Source organism: Electrona antarctica (genome assembly GCF_951216825.1).
Source record: "Electrona antarctica genome assembly, chromosome: 24".
NCBI lineage: Eukaryota > Metazoa > Chordata > Actinopteri > Myctophiformes > Myctophidae > Electrona > Electrona antarctica.
The window spans coordinates 4,487,020-4,507,019 of NC_136803.1; the positions used below are offsets into that span (position 1 = coordinate 4,487,020).

General features: G+C 44.9%; 1 protein-coding gene across 3 annotated transcripts in view; it reads left to right on the forward strand.

Moving 5' to 3' along the window:
• The window catches only part of LOC306917282 (NACHT, LRR and PYD domains-containing protein 3-like), a 42,999-nt gene that overhangs the window by 18,449 nt on the left and 4,550 nt on the right, over positions 1-20,000 (forward strand). For 2 of the 3 annotated variants that reach the window (XM_079495429.1, XM_079495430.1), the window contains 11 exons: positions 3,676-3,745; positions 6,337-6,361; positions 6,894-6,965; positions 9,427-9,771; positions 11,654-11,725; positions 12,969-13,043; positions 14,293-14,370; positions 15,407-15,647; positions 16,619-16,683; positions 16,950-18,825; positions 19,980-20,000. The exon at positions 19,980-20,000 is cut by the window's right edge and continues 153 nt beyond it. In XM_079495429.1, coding sequence (XP_079351555.1) covers positions 3,710-3,745; positions 6,337-6,361; positions 6,894-6,965; positions 9,427-9,771; positions 11,654-11,725; positions 12,969-13,043; positions 14,293-14,370; positions 15,407-15,647; positions 16,619-16,683; positions 16,950-18,825; positions 19,980-20,000 — 2,906 coding nt within the window. In that variant the 5' untranslated portion in view covers positions 3,676-3,709. The remainder of the gene's footprint in view (positions 1-3,675; positions 3,746-6,336; positions 6,362-6,893; positions 6,966-9,426; positions 9,772-11,653; positions 11,726-12,968; positions 13,044-14,292; positions 14,371-15,406; positions 15,648-16,618; positions 16,684-16,949; positions 18,826-19,979) is intronic. The other variant, XM_079495431.1, reaches the window with a different exon arrangement.

A 20,000-nucleotide genomic window follows, 5' to 3' on the forward strand; every position in this document is an offset into this window, starting at 1 on the left:
GCTCCCAAACTTTTCCATGTCAAGAACCCCCAAAATGACACTAATCAGCCCCATGGACCCCCATTAGAAAAGATATACCAGGGACCCCCATAAGAGAAATTTTACGGCTCTATTGACCATTTGCAGACCGCGGCCATGTTTCCATCAGAGTTTGGAAGCACTCGTTTTCGGTAAAGCGACGTCCTGCTGCCTCCTGCATTATGTGCTAATTCAAAACAGGTGGTACACATTTGAGTTTGGCTGTTGAGTGATGTCTAACGAGCACTTCCAAACTCCAGCACTTAGAAAAAGAATCACCTGCACAAGGCCACAAAGTAGCTCATAACAACATGTCTACGGTGGATTTTTATGAAACAAACACTGAGGATAGAAAGAATAATTCACGCTTTCCGTACAGCTGCAATGTTGGTGAGTTTGACGTTGTTTAATACAATCAGATAGGACTGTTCTGTTTGGATGAATGGGCTGTCTATGGAAGTTGCACCTTGGTAGCACCTTGCCATTAACTTATATGGTAAGATGGCCGTGGTCTGAATATGGAGAATAGCAGTTATGTTCAACATTTTCATTTCAAGGACCCCCAGTTTCATATGCAACAGGCTACGGACCCCCCATTTAATGGCATGTCTATCTCTGAGACCCCCAATTTATATTGTAAAATCAAAGTTAATGTAACTCAGAGTGTACAAATGGTTCCATTTGTACACTCTCAGAGTTACAGACCCACATAAGGGTCCATTTGGTTTCAAACTATTAGCTGGGGACCCCCTGGAACTCCCTCGGGGACCCCCAGGGGTCCCCGGACCCCCCTTTTGGAGCCACTGGTGTAAAGCAGATTCTCGGTTTGGTGTTTATCCCGTTTTTCCCACATCTCACACACATAGGTGACTCATTTTGGTACAGAGACAGTCATTGGGGCAAGACTAACCGTTCAGGAGAGGAGAAAAACTGATTTATTTATGTATTCATTTTAATCCAAAATGAGTTAATAGCACAGGCAGACTCTTCACCTACTAGAGCATGTCTGAAATAAGTGTCAGAGCTGACATGTAAATATGAAATAAATGCTTAAACATGTAGCTAGGTGTAATGTTAGAGACCACAGAAAACATGTAAATATGAAATAAATGCTTAAACATGTAGCTAGGTGTAATGTTAGAGACCACAGAAGACATGTAAATATGAAATAAATGCTTAAACATGTAGCTAGGTGTAATGTTAGAGACCACAGAAGACATGTAAATATGAAATAAATGCTTAAACATGTAGCTAGGTGTAATGTTAGAGACCACAAGACATGTAAATATGAAATAAATGCTTAATGTTAGGCCCTCATTTATCAACTCGGCGTACGCCAAAATATGGGTGCATGCCGGAATTACTGAAATTTTCGGCCTTTATAATTTCCGCAAAACCTTGAACTTGAACGTGCACCAGGATAAAAATCGCATCAGGTCGGGAGCTGTCGTAGGCTTAAGTCCTCAGCTGTTTTTCTGTGGTAGAAAAGCGGAGCAGCATTGACTGACCAGCTGACAGGCTGTCACAGGCATCTAAACATAATGTATTCACTCCTAAAATGTTAATATAAAACTGTATAAAGAAAAGAAAAAGAGAGATTTCCAACTTTACAAGCAATTAAAATCGCGCAATTAAAAACAATATACCGGTAACATGTTTACAATGTACTAGTTTATGCTTAATCAAACCTTGTTAAACATATTTATGCGAGCACACTTGTGAGATGATTTGGGAGCGCATGAGCGTGACATCAGAGGCCTATATATAATCCCTGTGATATTATAAAAAATGATTTGGGCATAAATGGACTGCACGCCTTTATTTCCAAGTGACAATGACAAGCATATAGCTTGCCTATGGGGCTTAATCATTCACCATTTAGTGATCATCAAGTGCTTTGTCATTCAGATAAAAGCGAGATCATTTTCGGGAGTCGGGAGGACGGGATATTAACGGGAAACGGGATATTAATATAGTAGCCTACAAACGTATTCCAACATGCTCGTAATGCAACTGTGATGTGTCATGTAGCCTTGGTGCGTGTGTGCGTGCGTGCGTGCGTGCGTGCGTGCGTGCGTGCGTGCGTGCTTGCGTGGACATGACAGCCAGACAAGCGAGGCGAGAGGGAAACAAACATGTGTAGGGTATAGGCCTACAGCTATTATTTAATTCATGCAGGTGTTCGTTCTTTATTTATTTAGATAACACACCAGTTGGGCTTGCAAGTTGTGTGTGTGTGTTTGTGTGTGTGTGTGTGTGTGGGGGGGGGGGGGGCAGCAAGGCAAGCGGGGTAAACTTTTTTCATTGGCTTTTTCCATCATGTAACCATGGTTTCCATATATGTTGTTTGGTCGTATTGCAGTTGCTCATATCGCAAAAACGAGGGCGAGGCTTGATTTCATAGGGCGTGCCAGATTGATTTCAGCCGCCACATTTATCACTGCTAGGAATGAAATGAAGGAAGGATCAGCTGTTTGGGATCACTTCATAAATGTCATGCCGACGTGAATGTACTCCAAAACCGACGCTCGAATTTGGGGCAGATTTTACACTGCATTGATAAATGAGGGCCTTAGAGTCCACAGAAGACATGTACATATGAAATAAATGCTTAAACATGTAGCTAGGTGTAATGTCAAGAGTCCACAGAAGTGAACCTTTCAAGCCTGTTTTCTCAACTCGCTGTTTCTCTGCAAGACATTACTCTATAAGCCATATCTCCAAAACTGGTGGGTCAAACTGAACAACCAATATGTCAATTTGAAGCTATGATTCCCTGCTTTCATATGACATGAAAAATAAAATAAACTAAAATCTAAAAAAGTTCAATGACGTAGCCTCGGTCAGAAGCGGTCACAGGGAATTGGTTCTATGGTTCTTATATGGTTCTATGGTTCTATGACTCTAAGGTTCTATGATCATCTATGAGTATTTTAAGTATTTTAAGACATTTTGATGGCATAGAATGCCCTGCATGCCTTCAGTTTGGTTGACGTTACCTGGTCTCTCTCTCTCTCTCTCTCTCTCTCTCTCACACACACACACACACACACACACACACACACACACACACACACACACACACACACACACACACACACACACACGTATATTCTGTGCATGACATTCTGAACATTCTTATAGTCTGACGTGTGTGTGTGTGTGGGGGGGGGGGAGGGGGCGACGACTAGGAGAGTTGCGTCATTAAGGTTGCAGAAAACTGAGCTCTCGAGCGCTGTTCATGCAGCCTGGATGGAGAGGGACAAGCTGGAGTTGGAAATACATTGTTTTCAACGAGGGCGGCACAAATAAGAGCCATTTTAGGTCATGTGTGCAACATGACAACTGTTTTAAAGTATTGCACAGTAACAACTAAAGTCTCTGTAATGTTTATGTTGTACTATTACTACAAAATAATCTAAAATAAAGGGATTTAAGATCATTGAAGCTGGGCGGTTTCCAGTGCATTCTGCCAACTTCCAGTCCAGGACTTATCGCCAATAGAAGTCTATGTAGAAGAGCTGCCATTGGACTGAAGCCAATAGAAGTCTATGTAGAAGAGCTGCCATTGGATAGCGCTGAACACAACCAACCCGGTCTCATTCCTACATTAACCCAATTTGCATAAACATCACTGTTGTTGTCATTTGTCACCAGAACTGTTAGAAGAAGCAACAAGGAAGACATCAACATGGGGAACTTCCCAGGCAGACGCAGACGAAATAAGGTACGTTTATTTACAAAGCAGACTAACTGAAGACCAGAGCTGAGTTGTTTAAATGTATTGCAAACATTCACTGTTAGTATACAGACTGTAGGCAGTAGCATCTGTACATTAACATCACTGTTAGTATACAGACTGTAGGCAGTAGCATCTGTACATCTAAACTATGGAATGAACTATGGAATGAACTTCCCATTACAGTCAGAACTACAGACTCACTCCCAATCTAAACTATGGAATGAACTTCCCATTGCAGTCAGAACTACAGACTCACTCCCAATCTAAACTATGGAATGAACTTCCCATTGCAGTCAGTACTACAGACTCACTCACAATCTAACCTATGGAATGAACTTCCCATTGCAGTCAGAACTACAGACTCACTCCCAATCTAAACTATGGAATGAACTTCCCATTGCAGTCAGAACTGCAGACTCACTCCCAATCTAAACTATGGAATGAACTTCCCATTGCAGTCAGAACTACAGACTCACTCCCAATCTAAACTATGGAATGAACTTCCCATTGCAGTCAGAACTAGACTCACTCCCAATCCAAACTATGGAATGAACTTCCCATTGCAGTCAGAACTACAGACTCACTCCCAATCTAAACTATGGAATGAACTTCCCATTGCAGTCAGAACTACAGACTCACTCCCAATCTTCCGCCGTAGTCTGAAAACCCACCTCTTCAGACTCCATTTTAGCCCGTAGAACTTGCCCTAGCCCCGATGACCTTACAGGCATACGCAAAGGCTAAACCATACATGGGCAACTGGCGGCCCGGGGGCCACATGCGGCCCCCACCTTCACTTAATGCGGCCCACAGGTTAATTCCAGAATACTGATATATTATTGATTTCAGCTGTTGCAATTCCAATCATGCAAACATGAGCCACTTTAATTACTTCAGTCTGTTATTGTCTTTTTTTGTGTCCAATATATTTGGATTTAGTTTGCAAAGTTAACATAACTATAACTAAATGCATTTGAAATTAAATAAAAGGGTTATTTTCAGGATTGAAATGCAAAAATGTCAAATAATTCAGGATTTCAATTCAAATAATAGCAAATATGCTGATCTACAAGCTCAAAACGCGCCGCAGTGCGACGCATTTTGAGCTTGTAGATCGGCTATTTTTGCTAGACAGTATGCAATGTGGCCCCTCTAGTGAGTGTGGAAATATAGTGGCCCTCTCCATCGTCAAAGTTGCCCACCCCTAGTTGCCCACTCCCAGTCTTCCGCCGTAGTCTGAAAACCTACCTCTTCAGACTCCATCTGAGCCCGTAGCCCCTCCCCTAGCCTCGATGACCTTACAGGCGTACACAAAGGCTAAACTTATGTAACTTAGATAGCATTTTATGTAGACTTTTTTTTTAGGCCTAATAAAAGTTACAGGTATGGTATGTGTGATATTGAAGTGTGAGATTACCATAATGAAAATAATCCTTAATCATATTCAAGGGCTTTAGGCACCCAGAGAGTGTATTAAGGAGAGTGAATAAATGGAACCAAATGAACCATAGCAGGTGCATTTGGTTCCATTTGTACTCTCAGAGTTAAGTTGACGTTGAGTTTACGCTATAAAAATAATACTGAGGCATTACATGGGGGTCAGTAGCCTATGCATGTCAAACTGCCATGTCTTTTCAAAGGGGTCTTTCCCTGAAAATGAATTAATTTTAAACTCTCAAGAGTTAAAGATCTATAAGGGTCCATTTGGTTACCAACTCTCCATCAATTGCATGGGGACCACCTGGAACCTCCTCAAGGACCACTGGTGGTCCCCGGACCACTGGTTGAGAACCACTGTTCTACATTCTATTCCAAGCTTAATTAATTAATGGACAAAAAAATGACGCAGACGGACTCGGACTCGGCCCCCAGCCTGGTGCCCTAGTCAGACGGACTCGGCCCCCAGCCTGGTGCCCTAGTCAGACGGACTCGGCCCCCAGCCTGGTGCCCTAGTCAGACGGACTCGGCCCCCAGCCTGGTGCCCTAGTCAACCTGGACTCGGCCCCGCCCCCAGCCTGGTGCCCTAGTCAACCTGGACTCGGCCCCCAGCCTGGTGCCCTAGTCAACCTGGACTCGGCCCCGCCCCCAGCCTGGTGCCCTAGTCAACCTGGACTCGGCCCCCAGCCTGGTGCCCTAGTCAACCTGGACTCGGCCCCGTCCCCAGCCTGGTGCCCTAGTCAAAATATGGCCCTTGAGGAAAATGAATTGGGGAAGACTATATAGTAGATATGCATAGTTTCATTATATAGATATTCCACTGTTATCTTCCTAACTTATGTATATGATTCATGATGACTATTTATTGTATGTATGTGATGTATTACCATGCCTTTGTTCTTGCTTACTGTAAATCGCTCTGGATTAAGAGCATCTGATAAATGGCTACATTGTAAATTGTAATGGCATTCAATGTTTGTATAAACACAATGTTTGTGTTAACATAATTTTTGTGTTTACCCAAACCTGGACAAAGCTGGACACATAGGAGGGGCCAGCGCCCCTCAAAACAAATAGAAAGGCCTCCTCAGTTGTTTGTGTGTCTCATCTAATCTGTTCTCTTCTATTTTCATCTCCAGCATAAAGCTCCAGGCAGAGCTAAAGGTGAGCTGATAATGTCTTATGAACTGATTAATGACTATGAATAGATGTCTTATGAACTGATTAATGACTATGAATAGATGTCTTATAAACTGATTATTGACTCTATGAATAGATGTCTTATAAACTGATTATTGACTCTATGAATAGATGTCTTATAAACTGATTAATGACTATGAATAGATGTCTTATAAACTGATTATTGACTCTATGAATAGATGTCTTATAAACTGATTATTGACTCTATGAATAGATGTCTTATAAACTGATTATTGACTATGCATAGATGTCTTATAAACTGATTAATGACTCTATGAATAGATGTCTTATAAACTGATTATTGACTCTATGAATAGATAGAAACTCAACAGAAATATTTTAAACAAAAACGTACAATATGTGAAAGTATCGTTTACGTTACTTCTGTGGCCTACTGGCAGTGCCCATACACACACACACACACACACACGCGCGCGAACGCACGCACACACACACACAGTACTGTGTTTCTTATACAAGTCTTTTGTCTTTTCAGACCAGCATGGAGCTACAGCCGCTGACCCACCAATGTCAAGTTCAACGTCTACAAGACCAGGAGCAGCTGAAGGTGAGCTGACTGTGTGTGTGTGTGGGCACTGCCAGTAGGCCACAGAAGTAACGTAAACGATACTGTGTGTGTGTGTGTGTGTGTGTGTGTGTGTGTGTGTGTGTGTGTGTGTGTGTGTGTGTGTGTGTGTGTGTGTGTGTGTGTGTGTGTGTGTGTGTGTGTGTGTGTGTGTGTGTGTGTGTGTGTGTGTGTGTGTGTGTGTGTGTGTGTGTGTGTGTGTGTGCGCGCGTGCGTAAAGCTAAACAGAATCCAGGTCTGGTGAGTCGTGGGCGTGTGCACGAAACAAGCACGAGCGCAACAAATTAACAGGACCGCGCCCCACGTAAATACGCTTGCGTTGTCGCACCGCGACTGCTCCTCAGTGCTCCGCGCAAAATCACAGGTCTCATTGAAAATTAACTATAGGCGCATCGCTTCACGTTTGAAAAGCCCTTAAGATGCAGTTAGAATGGAGCTAGTTGTCTTCCTCCTTATGCGGTTATTTTAGTTTTCAAATTGTCTTATTATATTAACTAGACCTGTACGTGCCCGTCGCAGTCGCACACCGGCCTACTTGGGAACGATGCAACTTGGGAACCTAATGATATACGTTGTCATAGCACCCGTCAGCCCGTGTCCCACATGGAGATCTGTGCCTGCAAACTGAAAAGTGTATTTGGCAATCAATGGGCTCTATGCAGCCAACACTTCCGTGTTCAGTTTGGGCCACCAGAACGCTTCCGGTCGGCAGCCACTCATTCACTGTGAACGTACGGTCGTGATTTTGTAGGAATAAAGTTCAGTACTTTATACAACACTATTTCATTTGATAATGTGATGGCATCGTTTTTCATAGTTTGTATTATTTGTGTTGCGACATTGACATGATGACATGAGTTAGAAACGTCTTAAATCTCCTGTTAAAAACGAGAGTTCTTCATGGATTTCTCCGGTGTTGCCATGTCCACTTGTTATTGGCTTCTTTTCATAGAGTAAGTAGTAGTAAGTAGCCTTGCCGAGCCATGAGGCCCATAGGGCAGGAACTTATCTCCTGTTTCTGTAGCGTGAGGCAGCTTGATGTACAAGTACAACCCCTGGACATGACGCTAGTATGTCACAGGGACTTACCCCCAATCCAACCCTCGATGCTGAGTGTCAAGCAGGGAGGCACTGGGTCCCATTTTTAGAGTCTTTGGTATGACCCGGCCAGGGATTGAACCCCGACCTCCCAGTCTCAGGGCAGACACTCTAACCACAAGGCCACTGAGCTGGTTTTCATAGACCTGATTGATTATTTCTCTCACACAATCTGGCGACACTCCAGCTGTTAAACACAGCAGTGTAACAACCGGTGTTGCACTGAGAAATAAGCAATCAGGTCTATGAAAAGAAGCCACTCCACAAATGAGCTACTATAATACTTAATATTGATATACTAAGACTATAGGACATCGGCAGCTACTGGAGAATAGCAGATCTACAAGCTCACAATGCGTCGTTGTGAGCTTGTAGATCAGATATTTTCCAAAATAGTTTTTGTTTTATACAAATAAAAAACAAAACATTCAGATGGGGGTCCGTGTGCACAAATACATGGGGGTCCTTGGCTTTATGACAATGTTTGAGCAGAATCACAGGTTTAAACAACATTAGGGAACAAGCCTAAATAATTAGGCTGTCATGATTCTCGATATGAATCGAAAACAAATCGAAATTCACGTTCGATTCAGTGTATCGAAATCACCAGCCGACTCGCAATATTTCACCCCGGAACGTTTCTCACAAGACGAGTTTCAGCCTATCAGCGTCGGTCATTATATGCCGGTGCACAACCCAGCTTGTAGCTCAATGCGTTGCTGTTATTAACGTTGCACTTTTTGGGGGCCCCTGAGCTAGGGGGGCCTGTGAGCTAGGGGGGACCCTGAGCTAGGGGGGCCCCTGAGCTTGAGCCTCTGTGTGACAGCAACGCGGTCACACAGAGGCTGAAGCTCAGGGCCCCCCTATCTCAGAGGCCCCTGGGCCTGGGCCCAACAGGCCCGTTGGATAATCCTCCCCTGATTCAACTGTTCTCACTGTGTTTAATTAGTCTATGAATAGATGTCTTATAAACTGATTAATGACTTTATGAATAGATGTCTTATAAACTGATTAATGACGTTATGAATAGATGTCTTATAAACTGATTATTGACTATGAATAGATGTCTCATAAACTGATTAATGAATATGTCTTATAAACTGATTAATGACTATGAATATGTCTTATAAACTGATTAATGACTATGAATAGATGTCTCATAAACTCAACTCAACGGGCCTGAAATATTTTAAAAAGTATAAAACATACAATATGTGGAAAAGTATCGTTTACGTTATTTCTGTGGCCTACTGGCAGTGTCCGTACGCACGCCCACGTGCATGCGCACACGCACACACACAGTACTGCGTCTCTTATACAAGTCTTTTGTCTTTTCTGACAACAGTTGTGTCAGACCAGCATGGAGATACAGCCGCTGACCCACCAGACCAGCATGGAGCTACAGCCACTGACCCACCAGACCAGCATGGAGCTACAGCCACTGACCCACCAGACCAGCATGGAGCTACAGCCACTGACCCACCAGACCAGCATGGAGCTACAGCCACTGACCCACCAGACCAGCATGGAGCTACAGCCGCTGACCCAACAGACCAGCATGGAGCTACAGCCGCTGACCCAACAGACCAGCATGGAGCTACAGCCGCTGACCCAACAGACCAGCATGGAGCTACAGCCGCTGACCCACCAATGTCAAGTTCAACGTCTAAAAGAGCAGGAGCAGCTGAAGGTGAGCTGACTGTGTCTGTCTGTCTGTCTGTCTGTCTGTCTGTCTGTCTGTCTGTCTGTCTGTCTGTCTGTCTGTCTGTCTGTCTGTCTGTCTGTCTGTCTCTGTGTGTGTGTGTGTGTGTGGGGCAAGGATCAGCCTATAATCCTGTCCCAACATACATGTTGGCCTTGAATCTCCTCCAGGTCTGCTCTAGAGCGGCGCAACAACGCAAGCGTAAAAAAAAGTTAAACAGAATCCAGGTCTGGTGAGTCGTGGGCGTGTGCACGAAGCGAGCACGCGCGCAACCAATTAACGGGACCGCGCCCACGTAAATACGCTTGGGTTGTCGCACTGCGCCCCAGTGCTCCGCGCAAAAACGCAGGTCTCATTGAAAATGAACTATAGGCGCTTTATATCACTAAATGAACTATAGGCGCGTTATATCACTAAATGAACTATAGGCGCGTTATATCACTAAATGAACTATAGGCGCGTTATATCACTAAATGAACTATAGGCGCGTTTTATCACTAAATGAACTATAGGCGCGTTATATCACTAAATGAACTATAGGCGCGTTTTATCACTAAATGAACTATAGGCGCGTTTTATCACTAAATGAACTATAGGCGCGTTATATCACTAAATGAACTATAGGCGTGTTATATCACTAAATGAACTATAGGCGCGTTATATCACTAAATGAACTATAGGCGCGTTATATCACTAAATGAACTATAGGCGTGTTATATCACTAAATGAACTATAGGCGCGTTTTATCACTAAATGAACTATAGGCGTGTTATATCACTAAATGAACTATAGGCGCGTTATATCACTAAATGAACTATAGGCGCGTTATATCACTAAATGAACTATAGGCGCGTTATATCACTAAATGAACTATAGGCGCGTTATATCATAATAATAATAAATAATAAACTTTATTTGTATAGCACCTTTCATACATAAATGCAGCTCAAAGTGCTTCACAGGGCAGGACACAAAAATAGAATACAATAAAACACAGTCAAGTAGTTAAAATGATAGAACAATGGCAAAGAACAAAATAAAAGTATAAAAACATAGAGAAAAAATAAATAAAAACACAACATGCAGCAAATCAGTCAGGACAGAGTAGGAACGCAGATATTAAAACTCAACTAAAAGCAAGAGTGAAGAGGTGAGTCTTGAGTTGAGGCCAGCAGTGGAGGACCTGAGGGGGCGGTTAGGGACATATCTAGGTAGGCAGTCACGGAGGTACGAAGGTGCAAGACCATTTAGGGATTTATAAACAAGTAAAAGAATTTTAAAATCTAGAGTGTCTGGAGTCTGGAGTAATGTGTTCTCACTAAATGAACTATAGGCGCGTTATATCGCTTCACGTTTGAAAGACCCTTAAGATGCAGTTAGAATGGAGCTAGTTGTCTTTCTTCTTATGCTGGTATTTTAGTTTTCAAATTGTCTATTATATTATTAGTGTCCTAGTACTCACACATGCACCGTTTGTAATCCTCGAGCTGCCGTTCACACAGAGCCCAGCGGTAGAGTTCTCAACTAGATGACGTTCACACAGAGCCCAGCGATAGAGTTCTCAACTAGATGACGTTCACACAGAGCCCAGCGGTAGAGTTCTCAACTAGATGACGTTCACACAGAGCCCAGCGGTAGAGTTCTCAACTAGATGACGTTCACACAGAGCCCAGCGGTAGAGTTCTCAACTAGATGACGTTCACACAGAGCCCAGCGGTAGAGTTCTCAACTAGATGACGTTCACACAGAGCCCAGCGGTAGAGTTCTCAACTAGATGACGTTCACACAGAGCCCAGCGGTAGAGTTCTCAACTTGATGACGTTCATACTGTGTTTCTTATACAAGTCTTTTGTCTTTTCTGACCCAACAGACCAGCATGGAGCCACAGCCGCTGACCCACCAATGTCAAGTTCAACGTCTACAAGAGCAGGAGCAGCTGAAGGTGAGCTGACTGCGTGCGTGCGTGCGTGCGTGCGTGCGTGCGTGCGTGCGTGCGTGCGTGCGTGCGTGCGTGCGTGTGTGCGCACATGCACATGCGCGTGTGAGGCAAGGATCAGCCTATAATCCTGTCCCAACATACATGTTGCCCTTGAATCTCCTCCAGGTCTGCTCTAGAGCAGCGCAACAACGCAAGCGTAAAAAAAAGCTAAACAGAACGTGAACAAATTAACAGGACTGCGCCCCACGTAAATACGCTTGCTCCCCAGTGCTCCGTGCAAAATTGCAGGTCTCATTGAAAATTAACTATAGGCGCGTTATATCACTAAATGAACTATAGGCGCGTTATATCACTAAATGAACTATAGGCGCGTTATATCACTATATATATATATATATAGTGATATATCGCTTCACGTTTGAAAGGCCCTTAAGATGCAGTTATGGAGCTAGTTGTATTCCTTCTAATGCGGGCATTTTAGTTTTCAAATTGTCTATTATATTAATAGTGTCCTGGTACTCACACATGCACCGTTTGTCATCCTCAAGCTGCCGTTCACACAGAGCCCAGCGGTAGAGTTCTCAACTAGATGCCGTTCACACAGAGCCCAGTGGTAGAGTTCTCAACTAGATGCCGTTCACACGGAGCCCAGTGGTAGAGTTCTCAACTAGATGACGTTCACACAGAGCCCAGCGGTAGAGTTCTCAACTAGATGCCGTTCACACAGAGCCCAGCGGTAGAGTTCTCAACTAGATGCCGTTCACACAGAGCCCAGCGGTAGAGTTCTCAACTAGATGCCGTTCACACAGAGCCCAGTGGTAGAGTTCTCAACTAGATGACGTTCACACAAAGCCCAGCGGTAGAGTTCTCAACTAGATGACGTTCACACAGAGCCCAGCGGTAGAGTTCTCAACTAGATGCCGTTCACACAGAGCCCAGTGGTAGAGTTCTCAACTAGATGCCGTTCACACAGAGCCCAGCGGTAGAGTTCTCAACTAGATGACGTTCACACAAAGCCCAGCGGTAGAGTTCTCAACTAGATGCCGTTCACACAGAACCCAGCGGTAGAGTTCTCAACGGGCCTGAAATATTTTAAAAAGTATAAAACATACAATATGTGGAAAAGTATCGCTCACGTTACTTCTGTGGCCTACTGGCAGTGTCCGTATGCACGCGCACGTGCATGCGCACACGCACACACAGTGCTGCGTCTCTTATACAAGTCTTTTGTCTTTTCTGACAACAGTTGTGTCAGACCAGCATGGAGCTACAGCCGCTGACCCACCGATGTCAAGTTCAACGTCTACAGGAGCAGCTGAAGGTGAGCTGACTGTGTGTGTGTGTGTGTGTGTGTGTGTGTGTGTGTGTGTGTGTGTGTGTGTGTGTGTGTGTGTGTGTGTGTGTGTGTGTGTGTGTGTGTGTGTGTGTGTGTGTGTGTGTGTGTGTGTGTGTGTGTGTGTGTGTGTGTGTGTGTGTGTGTGCGTGCGTGCGGCAAGGATCAGCCTATAATCCTGTCCCAACATACATGTTGCCCTTGAATCTCCTCCAGCGCAACAACGCAAGCGTAAAAAAAAGCTAAACAGAATCCAGGTCTTGTGATTCGTGGGCGTGTGCACGAAACGAGCATGCGCACAACAAATTAACAGGACTGCGCCCCACGTCAATACTAGATGACGTTCACACAGAGCCCAGCGGTAGAGTTCTCAACTAGATGCCGTTCACACAGAGGCCAGCGGTAGAGTTCTCAACTAGATGACGTTCACACAGAGCCCAGCGGTAGAGTTCTCAACTAGATGATGTTCACACAGAGCCCAGTGGTAGAGTTCTCAACTAGATGACGTTCACACAGAGCCCAGCGGTAGAGTTCTCAACTAGATGACTTTCACAGAGAGCCCAGCGGTAGAGTTCTCAACTAGATGACGTTCACAGTACAGAGCCCAGCGGTAGAGTTCTCAACTAGATGCCGTTCACACAGAGCCCAGCGGTAGAGTTCTCAACTACATGACGTTCACACAGAGCCCAGTGGTAGAGTTCTCAACTAGATGACGTTCACACAGAGCCCAGTGGTAGAGTTCTCAACTAGATGCCGTTCACACAGAGCCCAGTGGTAGAGTTCTCAACTAGATGCCGTTCACACAGAGCCCAGTGGTAGAGTTCTCAACTAGATGCCGTTCACACAGAGCCCAGTGGTAGAGTTCTCAACTAGATGCCGTTCACACAGAGCCCAGTGGTAGAGTTCTCAACTAGATGCCGTTCACACAGAGCCCAGTGGTAGAGTTCTCAACTAGATGACGTTCACACAGAGCCCAGCGGTAGAGTTCTCAACTAGATGACGTTCACAGTACAGAGCCCAGCGGTAGAGTTCTCAACTAGATGCCGTTCACACCGCACGCACGCACGCACGCACGCACGCACGCACGCACGCACGCACGCACGCACGCACGCACGCACGCACGCACGCACGCACGCACGCACGCACGCACGCACGCACGCACGCACGCACGCACGCACACGCACACACACAGTACTGTGTTTCTTATACAAGTCTTTTGTCGTTTCTGACCCAACAGACCAGCATGGAGCCACAGCCGCTGACCCACCAATGTCAGGTTCAAGTTCAACGTCTACAAGAGCAAGAGTAGCTGAAGGTGAGCTGACTGCGTGCGTGCGTGCGTGCGTGCGTGCGTGCGTGCGTGCGTGCGTGCGTGCGTGCGTGCGTGCGTGCGTGCGTGCGTGCGTGCGTGCGTGCGTGTCGATACAGAAACGGGGGCAGACATATCTGAATGGTAGAGAGGCCTTCTGGGAATCTAGAAGGTCTCCAGTTAATTCAGCCAGATTTAGAGTTTAACAACATTGTTAACAAACAGATTGAAATGTTAAATGTTTTAATGTGTTGCTGGTAGGGCTCAGCTCTGGTAGATCTCTTTCTCCTTAAGCTGTTTAAGAATTGCTTTGTTCATTACAGATGTGTCAGCCTAGAATCCTGCCTCAACATCGAGAGAGGCCAGACTTAATTTGCCTGGGGTGATATGCATTGAGAGGGGCGAGACCTAATCTGCCCCCTGGGGCGATATGCATTGAGAGGGGCCAGACTTAATCTGCCTGGGGCGATATGCATTGAGAGGGGCCAGATTTAATCTTCCCCCTGGGGCAATATGCATTGAGAGGGGCCAGACTTAATCTTCCTGGGCGATATGCATTGAGAGGGGCCAGACTTAATCTGCCTGGGGCGATATGCATTGAGAGGGGCCAGACTTAATCTGCCCCTGGGGCAATATGCATTGAGAGGGGCCAGATTGAATCTGTCTGGGGCAATATGCATTGAGAGGGGCCAGACTTAATCTGCCCCCTAATATGCATTGAGAGAGGCCAGACTTAATCTTCCCCCTGGGGCAATATGCATTGAGAGGGGCCAGACTTAATCTGCCCCCTGGGGCAATATGCATTGAGAGGGGCCAGACTTAATCTGCCCCCTAATATGCATTGAGAGAGGCCAGGCTTAATCTTCCCCCTGGGGCAATATGCATTGAGAGGGGCCAGACTTAATCTGCCCCCTGGGGCAATATGCATTGGGAGGGGCCAGACTTAATCTGCGCTGTTTGTGCACCCGCTTGCATGTGGAGGGAAATACTAGCAGTTTCACAACAACAACAACCAACAAATGTTCATTCCACTTATCTTCAGCGGGTCACTTTGTTGACCAACACCGGACAAAGCTCATTCAGAGAGTGACAATGGTCGACCCCATCCTGGATCTGCTCCTTGAGAAGAAGGTCATCACCAAAGAGGGCTACAATAATGTGAGGTCCAAGTCCACCAATGAGGAGAAGATGAGGGCACTCTATGACACCCTGAACAACAGAAAGTCTAAATACATTTTCTACCAAGGTCTTGAGACACAGGAGACGTGTCTTCTAGAGGATCTGTAAGTAATTGTGATTTAAATTAATTTTCTATTAAGTTCTGTAAGATAATACAAGATAATGACATCAGTACAAGATAATGTACACTCACTATGCTCCACAGTCACACGTTGATTCTAATGTGTTCCTAATTCTTAAAAGGATCCCTGGTTAGTTATAGAGGGCAAGTATAATGTTTTAAGGCATATACGTCTTATTAGCCAGAGATCCTTTTAAAATAGCAGTGTTATTTTTAGCCAGGATGTTCATAATCATGACAGGGTTGTAGTTTTTCATTGTGATGCTAACGTTACATGTAGCATGCGTTGTGATGCTAACAACTGTGGCTCAAGAGGTAGAGCAGGTCGTCCAATGATCCATGGGTCGGCGGTTCGAATCCCGGCTCCTCCTGTCTACATGTCGAAGTGTCCTTGGGCAAGACACTGAACCCCAAATTGCTCCCGGTGTGCTGGTTGGTACCTTGCATGGCTTCCGCCGCAATCGGTGTATGAATGTGTGTGTGAATGGGTGAATGTAATGAATGTAAAGCGCCTTGGATAAAGGCGCTATATAAATGCACCATTTACCATTTTACCATTTAACGTTACATGTAGCATGCATTGTGATGCTAACGTTACATGAAGCATGCGTTGTGATGCTAACGTTACATGAAGCATGCGTTGTGATGCTAACGTTACATGTAGCACCAGCCACGTAACTAGACGTCTTTAGGCACGCAGGCTGGTCAGCGCAGGCTGACGACATTGGTAGATGAATACATAGTCAGTATAACATGTAGTATTTCTCTAGGATTGGTAGATGAATTCATAGTCAGTATAACATGTAGTATTATAGGATTGGTAGATGAATTCATAACATGTAGTATTTCTATAGGATTGGTAGATGAATTCATAGTCAGTATAACATGTTGGAGTATTTCTATAGGATTGGTAGATGAATTCATAGTCAGTATAACATGTTTTTCATTCCACAGCAGGTCCACTCAGTCTTCTCCTCCATCACAACCCGAAGCAGAAGCTGCATCTGCCTCTGCTGAAGGTGAGCTGACAATAAGTGTCTTATCACAGCTGAAAGGTCTAAGAAGCATGGTCATGGAAACAGGGGCAGACATATCTGAATGGGTAGAGGCATTCTGGGAATCAGAAGGTCCATAGTTAATTCTGCCAGACTTAGAGTTTAACAACATTGTTAACATGTTAGTGAAAAGAAAGATTGAAATGGTAAATGTTATATTGTGTTGTAGGGCTTGATCTGGCAGATCTCTTTCTCCTGAAGCTGTTTAAGAATTGCTTTGTTCATTACAGATGTGTTGGTGAAAATATCAGGCGGTTCCATTACTGGCTACGAACGCATGTTTCAGAACAAGATGAAAAACACATATCTATGTGTAAAATTGGACAATGAGTCCATGATGAAGTTTGACGACGTCTTTGTCCCGATCTACAACATAAACACCAGCTTCATAGGCATGCACAGGTATCATGAGGTCAGACAGATGGAGATGAACAGGGCAGGACTGGACGAACCAATCCAACTCTGGGAATTGTATAATTCTGGAATAAATGAAAGAGCAGTGCTCACTGTTGGTGTCGCAGGAATTGGAAAATCCTTCCTCTTACACAAATTTATTCACGACTGGACCATGGGCCGTTTCCCCCGAGACCCCCATCTCGTGTTCCCATTGACGTTCCGCCAGTTAAATCTTCTCGAGGGAAAAAGCTTTTCTCTGGCGAAGCTACTTCACGTATGTGTCAAGGAAACCAGATGCATTAAGGAAGAAGCTCTGAATGACATCTTCAGCATAGTGCAAGAGTCAAACGACTACAACACATGTCCCTGCAAAGTCATGTTCATGATTGATGGGCTCGATGAAAACAGGTTTCTATTGGATTTCGAGAAAGATTCCATCATCACGAATGTTGAGGAATCCCTGCCGGTCGAGGAGCTGATTGTAAACCTGATCAAGGGTGAACTGCTTCCCTCCGCTCGCATCTGGCTCACCTCACGGCCTGCAGCAGTCGATCAGATCCCTGAGGACCTTGTTCACAGGATGACAGAAATAAGAGGGTTCATCACAGATGACCAGAAGAAGGAGTACTTCAAGAAGAGGTTCATGAAGATCTTCAATGATGAGAACAAGGCCAACTCGATGACCAGCTTAATCATGTCACACATCAAGAAATCCAAGATCCTCTCCACCATGTGTGAAATCCCAGTCTTCTGTTGGATCCTTGCTTTTGTTGTGCAGCACAGAGACATGAAAGAGAAGCTCCCTGAGACCCTGGTTCAGTTGTACTGTGAGTTCCTGACGACTCTGACGAAGCAGATGGAGAAGAAGTTTGGTAAATCAGATAAGACGACGAAAAAGAGAAAAGAGAAGCTCATGAAGGCAGAAGGACCGTTCATTCTGAAGCTGGGCGAGTTGGCATTTAACCAACTGATCAACGAACAGATCCTGTTCTACCAGAAAGACCTGGAAGCCTGTGGTCTTGATGTGAACAAGGTCGTGCTAAAGTCAGGCATGTGCACAGCATTCTTCAGAGTAGACGGTGCTTCTTACCACAAAACAGTCTACTGCTTTGTTCACCTGAGCATCCAGGAGTTCCTGGCTGCAGTCTACCTGTTCCACTGTTTCACACAGAAGAACATGAAGGTCCTGAAGACATTCCTGGGAGGAGGAGGAGAAGAAGAAGAAGAAGAAGAAGAAGAAGAAATGACCCTGGATGACTTCCTGCAGAGAGCCATGGAAAAATCCCTGAAGAGTGAAAGTGGCCACCTGGACCTCTTTGTCCGCTTCCTTCATGGCCTCTCACTGGAGTCCAACCAGAGTCTGTTAGGAGGCCTGCTGGGTCAGACAAAGAACAGTCCAGAGGAGATCCAGAGAGCCATCAACAACCTGAAGAAGATGAATGATGACGACTTCTCTCCTGACAGATGCATCAACATCTTCCAATGTCTGATGGAGATGAACGACCCGTCATTAAGTCAGGGGATCCAACAGTACCTGGAGTCAGAGAGCAGCTCAGGGAAGCGACTTTCTGAGACCCAGTGTTCAGCTCTGGCCTCCATGCTGCAGATGTCAGAGGAGGTTCTGGAAGAGTTGGACCTGCACACATACAACACAGACAATGAGGGGCAACGGAGACTCATCCCAGCTGTGAGGATCTTCAAAAAAGCAAGGTTAGTAACACACGCAGGCATGCAGGCACGCACGGAAGCACACACGCAGGCAGGCAGGCAGGCAGGCGGTACAGTAACTACAATATGTGAACTAATAAGGTACAGTGATTACAGTATGTAGAGTCATGTTGAGATGCACGCACGCACGCACGCACGCACGCACGCACGCACGCACGCACGCACGCACGCACGCACGCACGCACGCACGCACGCACACACACACACACACACACACACACACACACACACACACACACACACACACACACACACACACACACACACACACACACACACTCTGGGTTCATCGCTCTCAGTCAGTAAGGATAGATGAGGTCGGATTATTTTCCACTCTTCTTCTACTTCTTTAACTGTAACCGTCCCAAAATGTATTTTATCCCCCCAACAAAATGTATTAATAGATTTTGGTATTATGCGTGATTCTTGGAGGAATTACGGTAACACCTGGTTTGTACTTTGTCCGTACGGCGGTGTCGCGGGGTGAACTTAGCCGATCTACAAGCCCACAACACGACACATCCTCAGGTCTTTGAGGGCTTTTACAGTGATGAATGTTCATTGTAAATCCTCATGGCTACAGGCACAGCAGACACATCACGTCTCACTCAGATTCACCGGGAAAAGATGAATGTATCATTTCCCCTCCTGCTCTGTAACCCCCTCTAGTGGAGCTAACAGGAAAACATATAATAGATTATTATTATTGTATTATATAAAATCACACCCGTGTGAAGTGAGGGGCGCTCTTATCATCATACATCATCTCATTCCGGCCAATCACAATTTGTCTTCAACGTTTGTGTTTACACAAACCCTCAAAGCTGGACATAGGAGGGGCTAGCACCCCTCAAAAATAACAGAATTTAAAACATAAAAGTGTCTCTTGGTCAAATGGATATTCCTTAAAGACAGAGTGCCATGACCCCCCCCAAAAAACATACTAAAATGGTGTTATTTCGATTGGGCCTTTTGACTCAAAGGTTTTCAGGTTTTCAACAAAATGTCTAGTTGGTCAATATCTGACCAACTAGACATTTTACATTTACATTACACTTTGTAGTTAATTTCCTTGAACATGAACTTGATCTAATCTGTGTTGATAATCATTGATTTTACATCATCTACATTTACAGACTTGTTGGCCCAAACCTCCA